At 39.3% G+C, this 18,115-nt stretch overlaps 1 protein-coding gene across 7 annotated transcripts in view; it reads left to right on the top strand.

Moving 5' to 3' along the window:
• NRP1 (neuropilin 1) overlaps positions 1–18,115 on the top strand; it is a 116,784-nt gene that overhangs the window by 76,144 nt on the left and 22,525 nt on the right. For all 7 annotated transcript variants that reach the window (XM_080610188.1, XM_080610187.1, XM_080610190.1 and 4 more), the window contains exons 7-10: positions 5,905–6,060; positions 8,925–9,069; positions 10,516–10,847; positions 15,335–15,479. In XM_080610188.1, coding sequence (XP_080466314.1) covers positions 5,905–6,060; positions 8,925–9,069; positions 10,516–10,847; positions 15,335–15,479 — 778 coding nt within the window. The remainder of the gene's footprint in view (positions 1–5,904; positions 6,061–8,924; positions 9,070–10,515; positions 10,848–15,334; positions 15,480–18,115) is intronic.

Raw genomic sequence — 18,115 nt, 5'->3', positions numbered from 1 at the left:
ACTGGCTGATCTTCCTCTAAAAACATTACCGTACTCAATACTGCAATCCCAGCACCAGTATCTTAATGTGATAGCATCCTTTGAATCTATTCTTTGTTGTCAGTTGAAGGAATCCTTATACTTACACTTTTTTTCTGCTGCAGAGAAGCATTTGGGCAGAAGGTGAAGATTGTGAGGAATATTTCAACTGCCAAAGAAAGTTTATTTCCTTTTTGATGCCAAGCATTCCTATTTCTTTGGCATGAATGTTTGTTCATCTTCTCTTTCACGCTTCCCCATTTTTGCCAAGTCACATAAGCATTGATTCAGCAAAGCGTACTGACTAAGGGAAGTTGTTAGGGACAAACTAGAAGTTGAGCATGTGATTAGCTGCTTTCTCTTCTGGGGTTTTCAGGATGTTGCTGTCAAGGTCAATGAGAAAGACTTCAGTGATTCAGGAGAGATCTTACTAACATCAATGTCTCCTGGTTTTTTTTTTATGGAGCTGCCACAGTATCACTGAGAATTTTGCACAAAGATCTAGAACAGTTTACAGACTCAACTATTTTCACTAAAACCCAGGATGAATATTTACACCCTGTCATTAAGCAAGGACTTGTGCTTTTGTAACTCATTTCAAGGACAAAGACTTTTGAAAGCAATTTTCCGGCCAAATTAATTAGACTGTTTTCATAATTTCTACTAAAGCTTGTGCCATTTCTGCTTAGCATTATAATCTTCTTTACTTAAAGCTCAATAGATAAAGGAATTGACTGATAATTATATATACATCATGGGAGAGCATGATTGGTCAAATCAACAGCAACAATTAATAAAAAAGATCAACTCTTGCTTAATTAAATATTTGACAGAAGAACAGTGAAGCGTCACAACAGTTAATCTGACTCAGAGCACTGTATGCTATCTAGGGAAATGACACAGTTCTCTGAAAATATTTACTTTGGTATGTTGTGTCAAGTGATGGATTACACAGCTTTTCAAGCCACAAGAGATGCCCACAACAAAAAGCTTCCTGTTGTTAATCAAACTCCAGCACTTTGTCCTTTATTTTCTCAGGCTGTTAAACAGACAGACCTACAGTAGGAGTGTTAAAAGCTGGTAAAACAGCTCCCTTGCTACAGCTCCCTCGATGACTGTATTTTATTTTACAAGGCAGACTTTCATTCTGAAAATAAGGTCTTCCATACTATGATATGGTTATGCATGATGATAGGAAGCAGCAATATTAATTTCAAGTCTTGTATGTTGTGTGTTGTTTTTTATCCAGCAGTTTGCTAAGACTTGCTACATGATTCATTGTGCAGAGCTAACTGTTATTGGTTTTCCTTCTCTTTAACTGGTGTCTAATAAAATGAGTATGTGCATGCCACCCCTTGTATATGTATGCCTTAAAAATGCGTCACCCACCCACTGTCTTTGGAGACAGTAAGACAGCAATAAAAATATTTTTCCTGGATGCTGAAAGATATTGCAGAATAAATAGTGAGGAAGTAATTCGTATGTAGAAGCAGCTAGTGTCTTGCAATGTGCTCTGGCAGGAAAAAAGTTGATTTTAGATGCAAGAACAACGAGGGCTTTTTTTACATGAACATTTCTCTCCTGGAAAAAAAAAAAAACAAACCCACACACACACACTTGAGATATTCTTTATTTCTTGTAAGTTAGGGGCCCATTCTTACAGACAAGTCCACTCCCAGTCTTGTACTTGCTAATAAAGGCAGTCATATTGCTGCACTGGCAATTATCAAAGGCTGTGGTTTTGGATAAGGCCCTAAGGCATCATTTTCCAAGAGAGATATGCTTTTTTATCTGACTGAAAGTGAACAAATTTTGAAAAAGAAACAATTAGCAACATACTGCAGTTAGTCAAAGCTGAAACTGTGGTCATGGAAATGAAATGTCAAGATTCCAGGTTTGGAGACAGCTGCCTATCTCGGATCACAGCCATACAGCATGCAATAACTTCTAAAATTGCTTGCATCCTCTAAAATAAATACCAGATGTTTGTTTATCATACGTGCAGAAAGTTAAATGTCAAATAATTGCAGGGAAATGCATTTGATGTTCATCTTCAAAAGTACTGTATTTCATCACCACCTCTCTTCACAGTTCATTTTAATGTGAAACACAAGTTCTTGAAACAAAAAGGCCGAAACAAAAAAATAGTTGTTAAAGATTTGTATTACTACCTCAGCTGGAGGAGACTGAATCTGAGAAAAATAGGTTACTTCTGGTCATGTTAACACTTCGAGACCTCTGTGGAGATGACATAAAAGTTGATTGGAAATCACACAGACAGTGTACTCTATAAGCATAAGCCTCCAAAAAGCCTAAGAACTCCTATCTATCTGCTTGGTAACATAGCTGTACTAGAGATACTACCCTCTGCAGTAATTCCTCTGGCTAACGTCATTCAGAACTGTGTCTTACCACAGCTACATTTTGGTACCTTTAGGTGCCAAATATGAACTTCAACTCTGCAACATTTAGGATGTGCATTTTACACACAATTTTGCATTTTACAGAAAGTAAAGTTTTAAAAATCATTGGAAAGAAAACAAAATACATCACAAAGTGGTTAATGAAAGGGAGCTTAACAGCTCATTAAAATGCAGTTTCCGAGGTAGTTCTCTGCATAATTTATTTCTCTCACCTTACTTGGAAAAGAAGACTGGTATGTTTAGAGCTTGATTTATAAAGATACTTAGGCACCACAGAGGGGTGCTCAGTGTTGCAATTCTGTTTGCACACACCTGGAGAGGAGTGGTTCCTATCTGGAGGCCACTGCAAAGAACTGTCAAAGGGAAGAAAATGCCTTAACCTCTGCCTCTTTCCTGGACCTCTGCATTGACACAGAGCTAGTATTAAAAACTCCAGTCCTTCTGCTTCTCTTCTGCTTAGCACCATCTTTCTTATTTGCACTTCTTTTTCACAAAACACTAAAGGAGAAAGGTTATTCTTTTTTCTTCTATCAGCTTGTGAGCAAACACCCCCTCGTATGTGGCAGGCTTGGGGTTGCAGCTTGCTTTTCCAAGAGGTTTCAAACTGTGGCACGTAGCTAAACACTCAACCCATCAACCTCCAGGTGCTCCAGGAGAGGACTATTGTTGACATAGTTCCAGTTTTTAAGAAGCACATTAGATTTGCTGATCTGGATAGAGCACATCTATAAGAAGAGATGTTCTCACTAACCAGAGATGCCTTCCTAACTCCTGTGCCATATTACACAGTTATTGGAGCCATGAGCACTAATGAGGTTTCCCCTTCGCTACCTAGAGGCAATAAATTAGAGGTCTTCTCAGAGGCTTTCTTTCCCAGTGAGCTGAGCTGCTAACTTCTGGCAGGAAAATTTCTGCCTGCCTTTTAAATTCCACCAGATTTCAGGCTATATTCTTTGTGTGTCTAGGACTTGGACCTAGGCAGTGGGATAGATGCTGTGGGATATTCAGTGCCGTGGGAGTTAAAGAGGTATATTGAATACCAGCATTTGGGACCAACCATAATCTGGGGAACTGAAATTCTTTGATGGAACAAGCCTGAGTTGCCTTAACAGTCAGTGACTGGTAGCTGTAATTGTTAGTTCAGGCATCAACTAATCAAACCTTCCCCTAAACCCCCAATGTTAAATTTTAGCTTGCCTTCAAATACCTAGAACTCTTGTAATAGGCCATTGCTTGACTTTATTCACAATGAAGTACTTACTGTATATTAAAAAGCCCCTACTAGAATCATTTCAAATCAGTTGGAACAGTACAGGCTTGGGACCCTAATCATTTCAAAACTGAAGAGCTGTTTCAAATTGTAAGAGAAGCAGATCATTTAAATAACTTAGCTCTGCACTCCCTCAGACTTCCAGATTTTCAAGTGCACTTCAGCCTGGAAGTGAATGTGGTATTGGACATAACTCAGTGCAGCACACTTTACAATCAGCAAAGTACAGTTTGGAGAGCATTTCAAGTTAAGCTGAGATTGCTCAGTGCAATGGTGCCCACATTCCCCCATTAACTTTCAGATTGCAACAATCTAACATCTGAGACTCTCCAGTTACTTTAAATCACTTGATTGTTTTTGTAAGGCAGTGCTGTGATTCTTTTTTTTTTAAAAAACTGAACTTTTTTATCATGACAAAAAAATATGTTGCAGCATTTTACCTCTAAAGACAAGGGTGAAAATGTTACACATAGAATTTACCAGCCTTAAAAACTGGGGCAGGGGCTTTGCCCTGAGTGCTAGTTCTATTTGTCACACACAAGGCCCCTATTCTTGTGCTGGAAGACTTCAAAATGCCTCGCATATGACATGGACATTGAGAGAGCAACCAGTCTGTCCTCAAGCACTTCCTTCAGCCTTTTGAGAGAGCATGTTGATTTAACTGCTCCAGCGCCTTTGGACATATGACACACATCCAGGAAAAAGGATGCCTGTGGGACACAGGGGTAGAATATTCTACATCCTGGAACTTGGGAAATAATGAAAAGCCTAAGACATTCATGGGACATTCACTTGGGAAGAGTTAATTAACCTATTATTATCCTACTAAGGTCTGGACAACTGAAGTTTAGGGGAATAAATTTTTCCAATTAATATTTATGGGTAGTGTCATTTTATATTGAAATTAAGTGGTTTGCTTTAGGAAACAAAGAGAAGGTTCTAGCTGCAGAGAAAGAGGGCGATGACTTTGATTTTCATTGGTTTGTTGTTATGGTTAAAGAAAGGCTGAAAGGCATCTCAAAGCCGTGTCACCAACCTGGCTGTGAGAAAGTTTTGTGCCTAGTTTCATCCATTTGACAGCTGGAGTTGTACACTGGGACAAAGGTTTTGTTTGCAAGCAGAACTGACCTTGAGTAGCTGCACTTCTGCACCCCACACCATCCTCCCAGCTACGTCAATACATCTTCTGTCGTACCACATGATGAACTAGATAAGTAAACAGATCTGGTTGACAAACAAATAAACAAGTGGGGGAAGGGAAACTTAACCTAAATCACTTGTCCATTTGGCTGAAATGTAACTTCATGAGAGAAGGAGAAAGAATGAGTGAAGAAGAGAGAAGGCCTCTAACACGCATTCGTGTGCACGCCATAGCATTCATTTCTCCTGCAAGTTCAAAATGCCATTATTTTCTAATGTTCATTACATTTGACAGTTAGAACAAAATTATTACACCTGTGCTAATGCTTCTTTCTGTTTTCTTCAAATACATCATACAGTACAAGCAACTCATTTGCTTTTTTCCCCAGCAAAATCACACAGTGATTCACAAGTATCTTGGGACTCACTAATGCACCACGGGTTTCTTTTCTCCTCTTCTGTTTGCAAATGATGAGCCCCTGGGTTTTGGCAGAATTCTTGTTATCATTCCCTAAGTGCACGACTTTGAAATTGAACTATTAAATTTCATCCCATTTCTAATATTGCAGTCCTTAAGGTCATTCAGTTCTCACTGCATGAGTCTCCCCTGTATTGACAATGCCTTGCGGCTTTGTGTCCTTAGCAAACTTCATTAGCATCTATGCAAGGTAGTTAATGAAAGTATTAAGTAAGATTGTACACGAGACTGATCCTTGAGGAGCTCCTCTAGTAACTTCTCTGCAGCCTGGTGTTTTCCATTTGCACTGATGGGGTCTCTTGTTCCTCCCCCACAGAGGAAATTTAATTCTCTGGCATGTGAATAACACTTCTGGGTAATTAGGCAAATGTTCCCATCTCTTGTGTTGACACTATTTACCAAAAGAGGACATTATGGCTATATCATTACCAACAATATGTTGCAATTTCCTTTATATGAAATCCTTATTATCTTCGTAAAACATGAGGGGGGAGGGGGGGCAGAGTGGGTGTCACTTCTGCAGTGTTATGCTCTGAACTGATTGTCTTTCTGTCTCAATTCATGTGTTACCACAGGTAGATCTAGGCCTTCTCCGCTTTGTTTCTGGAATTGGGACTCAAGGAGCCATCTCAAAAGAAACAAAGAAAGAATATTATCTGAAAACATACCGCGTAGATGTCAGCTCCAATGGAGAGGACTGGATTACACTGAAGGAAGGAAACAAGCCTGTTGTAAGTCTTTTCTCCTGTACCTGTCTCTTTGGCTAAGAACTGTTTAGTTACTATCAGTTGTTTAAAAAAAAACAAACAACAGGAATAAGGTATCACAGTTTTCATCAGGTTGCTCAGGGTTAATATTATCCCAAATCCAAAACACAGCTATTGTCTCTGTAGTAATGAGCTACAAAAATTGTTTCTCCAAAGCACAGAGCAACTGAAAATGGTGCAAGGTGCTGCCCTGTCTGCTGTACCCAACATAATGTGAGTGGTTCTGGTCTTTTCCCTGGAGTGTGCTGCTCTTTCCTAGTTTGCCTACAGATTTTCTCTGTGACCTTAAGAAAAACACTGTGGGGAACCTTTTAAAAAATATGTAGCTCCCTTATCTGCAGTGAAGCTGTGGATATGCAGTGTGTCAGTGCCTCAGATCCCCATGCATAGCCGCACTGTCTTGCAGGAGTGCTAGCAAGTGATCAGTAGTTTGTTAGACTTGCAAGCATCTCAGTGATGGGGGTCATGCAGACAGATAATTAGGCACATCTTTCCATCCTTATAGATTTTTAGCACCTTTCCATTTATCAGCAGATTTGCTCTCTGTGACCTCCCAGTGAAACAGCTTTAGACACACCTAAGAAAAATCTTCATTATGTGCTACCATGAGCATAGAGCTCGTTACTGAGAAGTCAATTCTGCTCCAACTATCACATGAATAGTCCCAGGGAGGCTGTGCTTCCCTTCCCACCTCACTCAGGATGTGCCCTGGAGCAGCATCCCTAGAGGCTGCCAGCGGCTGATGCAACTGGAAAGATTTTGTGGTACCTGCCTTCAAAATAGCTTTTTTGTGACCCTTCTGTGAAGACCCAGAAGAGCTGTACAATATTAAACTCTATCAGTGTAACCATATCTAGCTCTAAATATTTGGTTACTGATGTTTGTCCCTGATTCATCTGTAAGTGCTACACCAAGTCTGCTGTATTTATCTAAGCAAAATGATATCAGTGTTTAACACATACATCTTTCTTCTTTGAAACACTTTGTAAAACAACAAAAAATGAATCCTGAAAGCTTCTCTTTGACAGGTATTATTCTGTTTTTATAGAGAAGGAACTTTAGAGGGTCAAAAGCTACAATGTGGGTACTGTATAATGATATATAGAGGTACAATAACTGACTTGCCCAAAGTCACAAGAGGAGCAAACGCTGTGGCTGGTCTCCTGAAACACAGGGTCTCCTGGCTCTGGTTTCCATAATCTGAACAAATGCCTCTTTCAGAATCAGACCTTTCTTGATTTTCAATACCAGCTTCTATTTGTAAACTTTTCAAGAGTGTAATTTACATGAATTTCTCTTGTACATAATGTCCTTAGTGAGAACACTTACTAAACCTGTGTTATTTGTTAAAGGGTTTTTAAAAAAACCAGGTTTCTAAAATGGCTATATTTGCTGTTGATCAGGTCAAGAAAAAATTATGCACCAGTCTTCCTCTGACATCCTTAAACAAATGAAAAGTTAAGTAGTGCTGGCTACTGAAGAAACAACAAAAGCAGGCAGCCGCAGATCTCTTCAAGGCAGCCTCACACGAGAACCGGGACATGAGAGTTCACTAACTGCATATGAGAAGCTGTGTACTTTTGAGAAAAGACTCATTGTCTCTGTCAGAGTCAGACCTTGACAAAACTACAGCAGGTTCTCCCAGAGAAAAAAGCAGTTGCTGAAAAGTAGCTCCATCTAAAATCTTTTGCTAGATATGAAACTCCTGTGTTAAATTACTTGAGATATAACTGAGCCTGATGAGTTGACAGCTGTGCGCTGCTGGCCTATGCTCCATGAGTGCAGTTACTGCAAGTAACAAACAGGAAAGTGGACAGCGTATGTATCTCCCATAAAAGGAGAGAGGTTTACATCTATGGAAAACAGGAAATTGTTCCTCTCTACATGAGGAAGAAGCAGGAAGCTGAATCACCTTCTTTGGGCTAGAACATTGCAAGGTTTCAGCTCTGCTAGGAAGGAGCGTGTCTGCAGGATCCTCAACATGAAAGCACAGCACAGTCCTGTCCCTTCTTGTGGAAGTCTCATTGTTCGTATAATTTGACTGCTAGCCTCAGGGGACACAGACAAAATCTTAGAGCCTGCTATGTACATTTTAAATAGACTTCCATCTCAGTACGCAAGAAAAACTGAGTGTTTATCCTTGTTAGAAATTATTTTAAAACAGCAGGTTAACAAAGCAAGCTTTGCACAATATGCTCTGCAAAACTCTTTTAAGTCCAAGGATAACAAAATAATGTGTGTTTTTATCCTAACTCCATATGGGATATTTACGGTCTGACATCCAAACCTTTAATTTGGCCCAGAGGTTCTGAAGCTTTTTGCATCATTCTATAAATGTACGAGGAATAAATCTGCCTAATGGGACATTGAGGGATTCTTCCAGGACATGGCAGTCCTTGGGTGAGAAAGACCATCATATGTCATTCCTGCATATAGATCTGGGCATTAGGAACACTTCAAAATAGGCGTGGAGTGGACAGACCCTTGTTGCACCCAGTAGAGCTCTTGCTCTCAAGATGATCCTGAGTTCTCCTGATCTGCTCTGCAGGGTCATGGCGTATTATGGGACTCTGCAGCTGGCAAGTATTTTTTAATATTATTGAACATGTTGAATCTTCTTTTTTCCTCTCTAAGGAAAGCTTATCTGTCTCCAAAAATTGGCTTAGAGTTTAATGAAATAATTCCCCATGCAAGTCTTTTGTCTCAAACCTCCCTTCCCTAGATAACCATGGTTAGACCTTGAATCATAACTATCTGTAAAACACAGACTTATAAACACCAGTTAAGAGAAAGCCTAACAAATATATATCTTTTCTTTCCACACAAAGGTGTTTCAAGGGAATAGCAATCCCACTGATGTTGTTTACAGACCTTTTGCCAAACCAGTTTTAACACGTTTTGTGCGAATTAGACCTGTGTCTTGGGAAAATGGAGTATCACTAAGATTTGAAGTTTATGGCTGCAAGATAACAGGTATGTCTTGGGAAGGATTTTAAAACCAAGGGAACTTATTTTGCCTGTGCTGTGGGTTTTATTTTTATGAGTGAAATGCATCTTCACTATTTCTGCTGTGGTCTGAGTGGATAAATGAATAAAAAAACAACCCCGAAGACAATAAAACACTGCAACCCAAGCATGCAGGGTTATCTGAATGTTGTTCTGGCATTGTCTTTTAGGTGTTCAGTTTAATTATTTTATAGATCCATGCAGAATACCTGAAATACACAGACACTTTGCAAATTCCTATCTTGTTTTTCCTTTCTAAACCTCCAGTGTCTCTCTCTCATGCCTGCTATTTATAGATAGTACTCAGCAGGTTTCCCAAGAAACAAACATACATAGCTTGCATTGCAAGGTACAAACACTTAGATCTGAAGCCTATTCAAGCATTATCATCAAAATGCTATCTTAGATTAAAAAGAAAACAAAAACCAAAAAACAAACGAGTCACAAGCAGGAATGTTTTCTGAAGTATTTTTTCCACCTAGTTTTAGTATTTCTATGACTTCTACAAAATAGAAACATTTTTATATGTAAAGTAAAAATACAAGTTATATTTAAAGAAAATGTTAATGATTTAATAGATTTACAAAGTTGATTTTTCTAAAAAATACATACCATCATTTTACAGCATTTAATACAGTTCATTCGCACTGATTTTAAATAGTTCTAGAGATTATCTTTTTTTTTTCCATTTAAAGTGTTTCTTTAGTCTCGAAAATGTTTCTTAGGACTGGTTTCCATAAAGCAGGAAAACAAGATCAATGATTACTATGTTATAGAATACCAAGTCATCCTATGAAATCTTTTCAGATTAGACGAAGGTAATATCAGCAGAACTGCTATTACATTCCACATTGGAAATCTCTAATTCTTGTTAGCAGGAACTTTGGACTTATATTTAGCTTGGACCATAAAAGAAGCAACTATTTAGCTTCTGTGTCATTTCAAAAAGCCTGAAAGACCAAAGAAACACAACATGAAAATCTCAAGTACAGCAATAAATTATAAATTACAGAATGTATAAAAGATTTCCATTTCCAATGTCACCAAAATTAAGGATTCTGCAACCAGGTTTTGGCTGATTTGGGAAGTTTTCTCTAGAGAAATGTTCACAAATTCAGATGTGACCCTGTGTTCTTTGCCTTCGCAAGAAGAATAGAAAACAAGAATAGAATACGATTTTCAAATCCTTTTGGTTCCCATCAAGCCAGAAATACTTGTGGTATTTTGGTACTTCCTGCCAAAACTAGGATGTGCAAGTTTGAACAAATGAAAATAATACACAAATACAGAAAGATTATTTTAGATGTAAGAAAGAAATAAGTAATTGCTCATGATAGATAAATTGACTGATGTGTCCTGTTTCTGTTTTGGTGCTTGTTCAGATTAACTATTTATTTGTTTGTTTCTCTGTAGATTATCCTTGCTCTGGGATGCTGGGTATGGTGTCTGGACTCATTCCTGACTCTCAGATTACTGCATCTACTCAAGTTGATCGAAACTGGATCCCAGAAAATGCTCGCCTCATAACAAGCCGTTCAGGTTGGGCGCTGCCACCAACTACTCATCCATATACAAACGAATGGCTTCAGATAGACCTTGGAGAAGAAAAGAAAGTGAGGGGAATAATTGTCCAAGGAGGCAAGCACCGAGAAAACAAAGTATTCATGAAAAAATTCAAAATTGGCTACAGCAACAATGGGTCAGATTGGAAAATGATCATGGATTCCAGCAAGAAAAAGATAAAGGTAAGGAGGAAAGCTCCGCACTAAAAAAATACAGTTGCATTTAAAAGAAAAAAGAAAAAAAGTTTTCATTAAATTGGTACACATCTATCTCTGACCTTAGAAAAGGCAGACAGCTGGGATGAAGCTAAGCAAGAGGACTCCTAGGGCAGCAACCCTGAAGGGATGCTGTGGGAACCGTCCCATGCCTGAGGGCAGGAGCTAGCCTTAGGACATTTGCCTCTCTCTGCAGCAAAGGTTTTGTTTATTCACAGCTAGCTCAAATTTTAGGTCTGACAAGGGTGGCGTGACTCTGTGGCCTCTAGGTTACTTGAAAAATGCCATGTGATGGTAATATGTGACACTGCCAGAAAAATAGTTTCCTCTGCAGTTTTTGCACTGACAGTGAACAAACTTATTTGAAACAGAGTTACTTTTCTTTTGCTTCTTTTTTGTCTGTGCTTTAGAATGAGAACAGTGTTATTTAACTCAGTGGGGTATGTGCTGGATTTCTGAATGGCCTAATAGACTACTTTGAGAGCTTCACAGGCTCTCTGTAATGATCTGATCCAAGCCCCGCCAAAAGTGCTGGAGTTCTTGACTTTTTATTCCATCCCAAGTGAAAAGTACAATTGTACTGTCACAAGTGAAGCATCTTTGAGGTTGCTTGGGAATAAAGGGTAGCTGGTTCACAGGTTCAAGCAGAAACTTCAAGACATTTACAGAGGAAGGCTTGCTGAGTTAGATTCAAAGGACAAGAAAATGAGTGTGGCCCAGAAAAGTTTCTGGGAATGTACCTATTTTGGTTTGGTTTCGAATGTATGCTTTTCAAGACATAAGTTGCACCAAGAGTTTATCTTATTTACCCTAAATCCCATTCATCAGGTCTCCCATCCCGTTTTGCCGTCATTTGCACAAAGTGCATTGTTGCCTCAAAGGGCACAATCCTTTTTCAGTCTTCCTACCCTCTTGCGTGAGGAAACCAGTGGGCACACAGTCCTCTTCACCAACTGCTGCTGAAATACTGGGATGATCAAGGAATCATATACCACGTTATGCCTTCAAAAGGCAAATTGGTGTGGTACTTGGCAGATGGGAATCGAGAGTTGCTCTGCATCTCATCCGCGTAAGCCTGAAAATTAGATGTAAAAGCTGTTTTGCTATATAGACTCATCCATTGGACAGACCTGTCTTTCCTGAAAGGAAAAGCTGAGTGGGCCCATGGATGTAGCTTTTCCAGGCACATTTAGTAAATATTGGACTTCATTCTCTCCTGTTTTAATCTCACTGAATATGTCTGCATTTTCTCACTTTTCATCATTTGTTTTGGGGATTAAAACTAAATTAATTCAGCCCTTGCAGTCAGCTCCTTTCTCTTGTTACCACGAGTTTTGACTTCATCATAAAGTGTGAAGAGAGTGTAAATCAACAATGGGATCTAACCATTTTCTTTCTAAAATAGATGTTGTTTTGACATGTACTTCTACACTGTGGCTCAACGAGGGAAAAAAATAATGCCATATGCTTTCAAAGTAGTGCGCCGTCTGCTGCATGGCTTTCTGTTTTCTAATACAAGTAGTTGCCATCATTGTCAGAAGTTAGCAGTTTGACAAGAAAACTAGTGTGCTAACTAACGCACTGAGCCCATCCTCGGCTTTCATCACTACCAGAAATGAACTTTCAAGATTAACGGAATGGGGAGGGCTTGAATTCAAATCTCTTGTGGCAAAATTATAATCCTTCCCCAAAATTCAAGACATTTGATAAACTTTCTTCCAAAGCACAAGTTTTCTCTAAAGAGTATCAGATAAATCCCACGATTTGGGGGTCTGAGGGTTTTAAAATGTTAATACTGGAATGTAGTATTTTTAAATGTAAGTGGAGCTGTATGGGACAGCATGCTGTAATGAGTCACAGCAGGAATGTGGATTAGAAACAGCCCTGTTATATGAAATGAAACACATCGTTTCACTTGCTTAAAATCTTGACTTTCAATAAAAAAACAACTGCATTTTAAGAAAGAGCGAGCAGTGACAAGCTAAAATAACGGCAGAATATGTCCAAAGGCTGAAACATTACCATGTTTCTCAACAACGACCTTGTCATCCATGCCTGCAGCTCCTTTCACTAGGACTACCGTAACCCCTTCCTCTTTGATGCAATTTCTGCTGGTTTTTAATATGCAGAATGTTTCCCCCTTTAGCACTCAAAGGAGTGAACATCACAAAGCCTCAAACATCCATACAGAACCCCATTTTCATTTCAAGATCCAATTAGTATTTTTGTTCATAGTCTCACTCAAGCTTACTCCATAAAGTCATCTTTTTCTTTCATATTTCTTTTCTCCTTACACTTTTTCTGGGTTTCTTTATATCTTGTCTCATAATTTCTGGTAAAAGAAACTTCTGAATATCATGCCATTTGGAACAACCTTGTTAGATTTTTATGCAATGTTTATTTTCATTTTCAAAGACGTTAGGAAGAATTCTTTTTCCTCACCTATTTTGCTTCTCTTTTGTTTAGCTATTATTTATTATAACTTATCTTTGTAATGAAGTAAATCAGTTTGTGACATAGCCTATATAAAAGACACTCACAAAGGGAAGTTTTACTGTATACTCCTCTCTCCTCCCCCACAAAAAATATCAGTATGTGTTTTAAATGAGCAGTCAAAATCGAATCACAAGCAGCTCTGCACTACAGAGGACAATGATTCAATATAATTCTAGATGCCTATTGAATCCTAATGTCTATGTGTCAGTACTCCAGTACTGATGTCTTTTATAAAACAGTTTTCATTATTATATGTTGCTATTAAGACTACTATTAGAAAAGAAGCAAGGATTCCTCAGATATATGTGTCTGTCTACTTTTTACACATAAAGTAGCATTCATTCTTTCTCATATGCTAGGTAGCTTTTCTGATCATTTGCACTATATTGCTATTCAAATATAATAATACGTAATTCCATGTTAATTAGATCTGACAGGACATCTCCATGTGAATTCTTGACATATGTCTTCCAAGCACTGGCAGAACACCAGGTAGACCAGTGTCCCTTGAAGCCACCTTGGGAGTACAATCTCTTCTAGAAAGTAGTCACAGAAGCATTAATGTTGAAATTATTTTTTTAATTTAGTTGTTCATAATCTCCCATCATCATTGGCTTTTGAGACTGGCAATGTAACCAACAGCCAGAAGGGGCTGTGGGCCATTGGTCCATAATAGAGAGGTGTACAGTAAAACTAAGCCTGGCTTTTAGGACTGCTTTGAAAATACAACCAGCAATCAGATTTACCTATGCTGGTTTTGTGCCTTGGGAAATACAGACAGCTTTTCCCATGGCCTCTGTTTCCTGTGCCCCAAATCAATAGGAGGAGTTCATTGCATCTTGGGTTTTCTTCTTCAAAACAAAGAGGTTCTGGTGGTTTCTTCCTGAAGAAGGCTTCGTGCTTCACAGCTATGAGTTGGAAATATCTTATAATAGCACTTCTAATCTTGAATTTGGACTGTAGTTGAAAGAAATTTTTTTCATGCTTTGCCATTTTAACTAGTTCATAGGAAAAGTGAAAATAATTTACTTTTACTTCCATATTTTGTACTTAAGAGAATCCAAGTCATTTTTTAACATAAAATAAGGCAAAAATAACCCCTTTTGCCTGTCTGGGGTTATAAATTCTTCATGGCAAGGACTGTTTCTTTGTACAGTTAATTCATTCTAAGGACCAATAGTCTCCATGGAGGCACCTGAGGTGTTGCTATAAGTAAAAACTGTAACTTGTTCTATATGCAAAAGATCACTGACAAGAGAAGCCTAAGGTATCAAATAAATGCCACTGAGAGCTGCATTATAGCTAAAAAACCCGGAGTGCAACTCAGAGAAGAGATTTTTCTCTGAAATGTACATTTGCTGACCCTGCCTTGCCCGTTGGATTATATTGCAGTTTTGTCAGGAGGCAGCTTTCTTCTTTCTTTCTTTCTTTCTTTTTATTCTTATTCAATAGCAGGCTCACTGGAAGAACTCTTGCAGCTACTGGAGTTTAATTTATGCCTTTTGAAATAACTGCAACTTGTGAAACTCTGTCACTGGGGGAAATCAGATTGAAATTTTCTCTTGAATAGTTGGATTATTATTGTAACCACTTAAAAAGTGACAGGATCTTCACCTCAGCCTTTTTTTTTTTCCCTGAGAAGTGTTGAAAATGTCACCCAGTTAAACCCCAGATCAGAGTGTCATTTAAAAACATGTCTCATTAAACAGTCAGCTCTTGTTATGACCCTGATGGATTGGTTACTGAGTTTATGAAAAATGAAATACATTACTTTTCTGAGAAGCTTTAACTATGTATTTTCCATTCTCATTTAGGACAGGAATGCCTGACACTTACTAAGCGATTAGAATCTAGCCTACTGCTCACCTAATTCAAAGACTAGAGAATGAAGGAAAAAAGATGACTGTTGAAAGTAGCCTTTTTTTTTTTCCTAACAAGTATCATTTCGTGCTTTGTAGACTTTTGAAGGCAACACCAACTATGACACACCTGAACTGCGGACTTTTGAACCTGTAACAACAAGATTCATCCGTGTCTACCCTGAGAGAGCCACACATGGAGGACTGGGGCTGCGAATGGAACTGCTGGGCTGTGAACTTGAAGGTAATTGCTCTGCTAGAGATGAATGCACACTATTATTTTCATAAATACATTCTCTACTTGGACTACTGCTGAACAGTGCTGTGTCTGCACACTCAGCATATCAGACTTTCGCTTCCATGACTGCCATTAGTGTTGTTTCTTGGCCTAATCAGTTTCTTCTCTTCAGACATTTGAATATGCCAAGGCACAAATGTTATTCTTTCTCCCATTCCTTGCTTGAATCACAGTGATATTCTCCACATGGTTTTCTGTTCCCTGAAGCAGCTTTATGATTATACTTTCAAGAAGCATAGAGCTATTAGGAAATAATAAAGACAGGAAGTTAAATTTTATGTTACCATGGTACAACCCTGGAAGAGATGTTTTCTGAGAATGTAGAGTTTTGCACTAAAAATAGCAATTATGTCCGTTGCTCCTTCAAAGGCTGTGAAAATCATGTCAGACACTGGGGCATGATGATTACTTGGCTGGACAGTGTCTGTGCTGTTCCTTTAGGGGTGTAATGGGGACCTCTTTATTCCTTACCGAGCTTTACTTTTGCAAGTGTAGGAGATGAAAGACCAGGAAAAGCAAAGTTTAGACATTTATCTTTGAACTGTGACATGAAGTCAAGCTTTAATTCTTGTTCTATAAACAATAATTATTTCACTTCATAGATAACTACAGATAACACTAAGTGAATTTCACAATTTCATCTGGTGGATGATGGTATAGTGGCATGGCTTATAAACCACACAGCTTAACAGTACACAGAACAACAAACCGTGATATGCAGGGTTTTATATGATAGCTTGTATAGAAGTAGTTGAACAGGCTCCCAAGATGAATGGAACTGATTGCTCTGCCTCCATTTCTTTCTCACCATTTCTCTCTCAAGGGGGCAAGGTGGGAGGCATTTGCTGTGAGAATTGATGAGTTCTGTGTTGATTTTTTAGTGAAGGCCAGATTGGATAATTATACTTTTTACTTGGCCCGGAAAGTGGGGAGGTTGGAAATACTTCTTGATTCCTGCAGGAAGCCCTCATTTCCTGTGGGAATACTTAGTTCCTGCAGACTATTGTGCTACTTGCTCAGAAAAAAGAAAACCCATCACCTGCCTTATGTTAAATCACAACCTGTGGGCAAAGTCCTTCAGCCACAGAGTTTCTGTAGCCACCTAGATACTAAAAGTGAGTCCATAGACCACCTTACAAAAACATGCTGTTCAATGAGATGGAGGAACTAAAGAGGAGACTGACCAGGCAAAACACCCTTGCTTTTAGGCACACTGCAACAGCAAGTACAGTTTTTCAGTGGGACACATAGAACCTTAGAATCATAGAATAGAATGATAGAATAGTTAGAGTTGGAAAGGACCTTAAGATCATCTAGTTCCAACCCCCCTGCCATGGGCAGGGACACCTCACACTAAACCATGTCACCCAAGGCCTCATCCAACTTGGCTTTGAACACCGCCAAGGGTGGAGCATTCACAACTTCCCTGGGCACCCTATTCCAGTGCCTCACCACCCTCTCAGTAAAGAATTTCTTCCTCATATCCAATCTAAACTTCCCCTGTTTAAGTTTTAACCCATTACCCCTTGTCCTGTCACTACAGTCCCTGATGAATAGTCCATCCCCAGCATCCCTATAGCCCCCCTTCAGATACTGGAAGGCTGCTAGGAGGTCTCCATGCAGCCTTCTCTTCTCCAGGCTCAACAGCTCCAACTTTCTCAGCCCATCTTCATACAGGAGGTGCTCCAGTGCCCTAATCATCATCGTGGCCCTCCTCTGGACTTGTTCCAACAGTTCCATGTCCTTTTTATGTTGAGGACACCAGAACTGCACACAATACTCCAAGTGAGGTCTCACGAGAGCAGAGGGGCAGGATCACCTCCTTCGACCTGCTGGTCACACTCCTCTTGATGCAGCCCAGGATACAGTTCTCTTTCTGGGCTGCGAGCACACACTGAAGCCGGCTCATGTTCATTTTCTCATTGACCAACACCCCCAAGTCCTTCTCTGCAGGGCTGCTCTGAATCTGTTCTTTGCCCTACCTATAGCTGTGCCTGGGATTGCTCCGACCCAGGTGTAAGACTTTGCACTTGGCATGGTTCACATTTTCCATGCATGTCTTTCTGCTATGGTATACTTTTAAAGCTGCTCACCTGTAGGTCACCCGTAGACAGGTGAGGTCAATTCCCATTTACCTGTGGGAGAACCATAATAAGAAATCTTTGCTGTATAACTGTATCTTAAGGAGGGAGTTGAATGAAGATAGGTCACTTGAGATTTAGTGAGCAAGAACGGAGTTGAGATAAGAATCATGAAAGTAGGCACAGACAGGAGCAGAAATCGGCTCTCCAGCAGTAATGAGCAAGGGGAAGTTTTGTGTGCTTGAAGCATCCCGTGGGGCTTATATGAAATGACGGCAGAGATGTAGGCAAGCTGCAGGCTATGCAGGGGCATGAAGATCAAAATAAGAAACTTAACTGGATGTGGAAAGCTAGAAGAAGGTCCCAGAGGGGTTTTCAAAGCAATGTGGGGAACAAATGCTCTCTGCATAATTCATAATACGTACCAAACTGCTTCTGTAACTAGGGATAGATTGCATCTGTAAAGCATAGGTCCAGGTCCTAAAGAGCCATGTTTCATTC

Source organism: Psittacula echo, assembly GCF_963264785.1.
Source record: "Psittacula echo genome assembly, chromosome: 2".
In the NCBI taxonomy this organism is placed as follows: domain Eukaryota; kingdom Metazoa; phylum Chordata; class Aves; order Psittaciformes; family Psittacidae; genus Psittacula; species Psittacula echo.
This window is presented reverse-complemented; position numbering and strand designations above follow the sequence as displayed.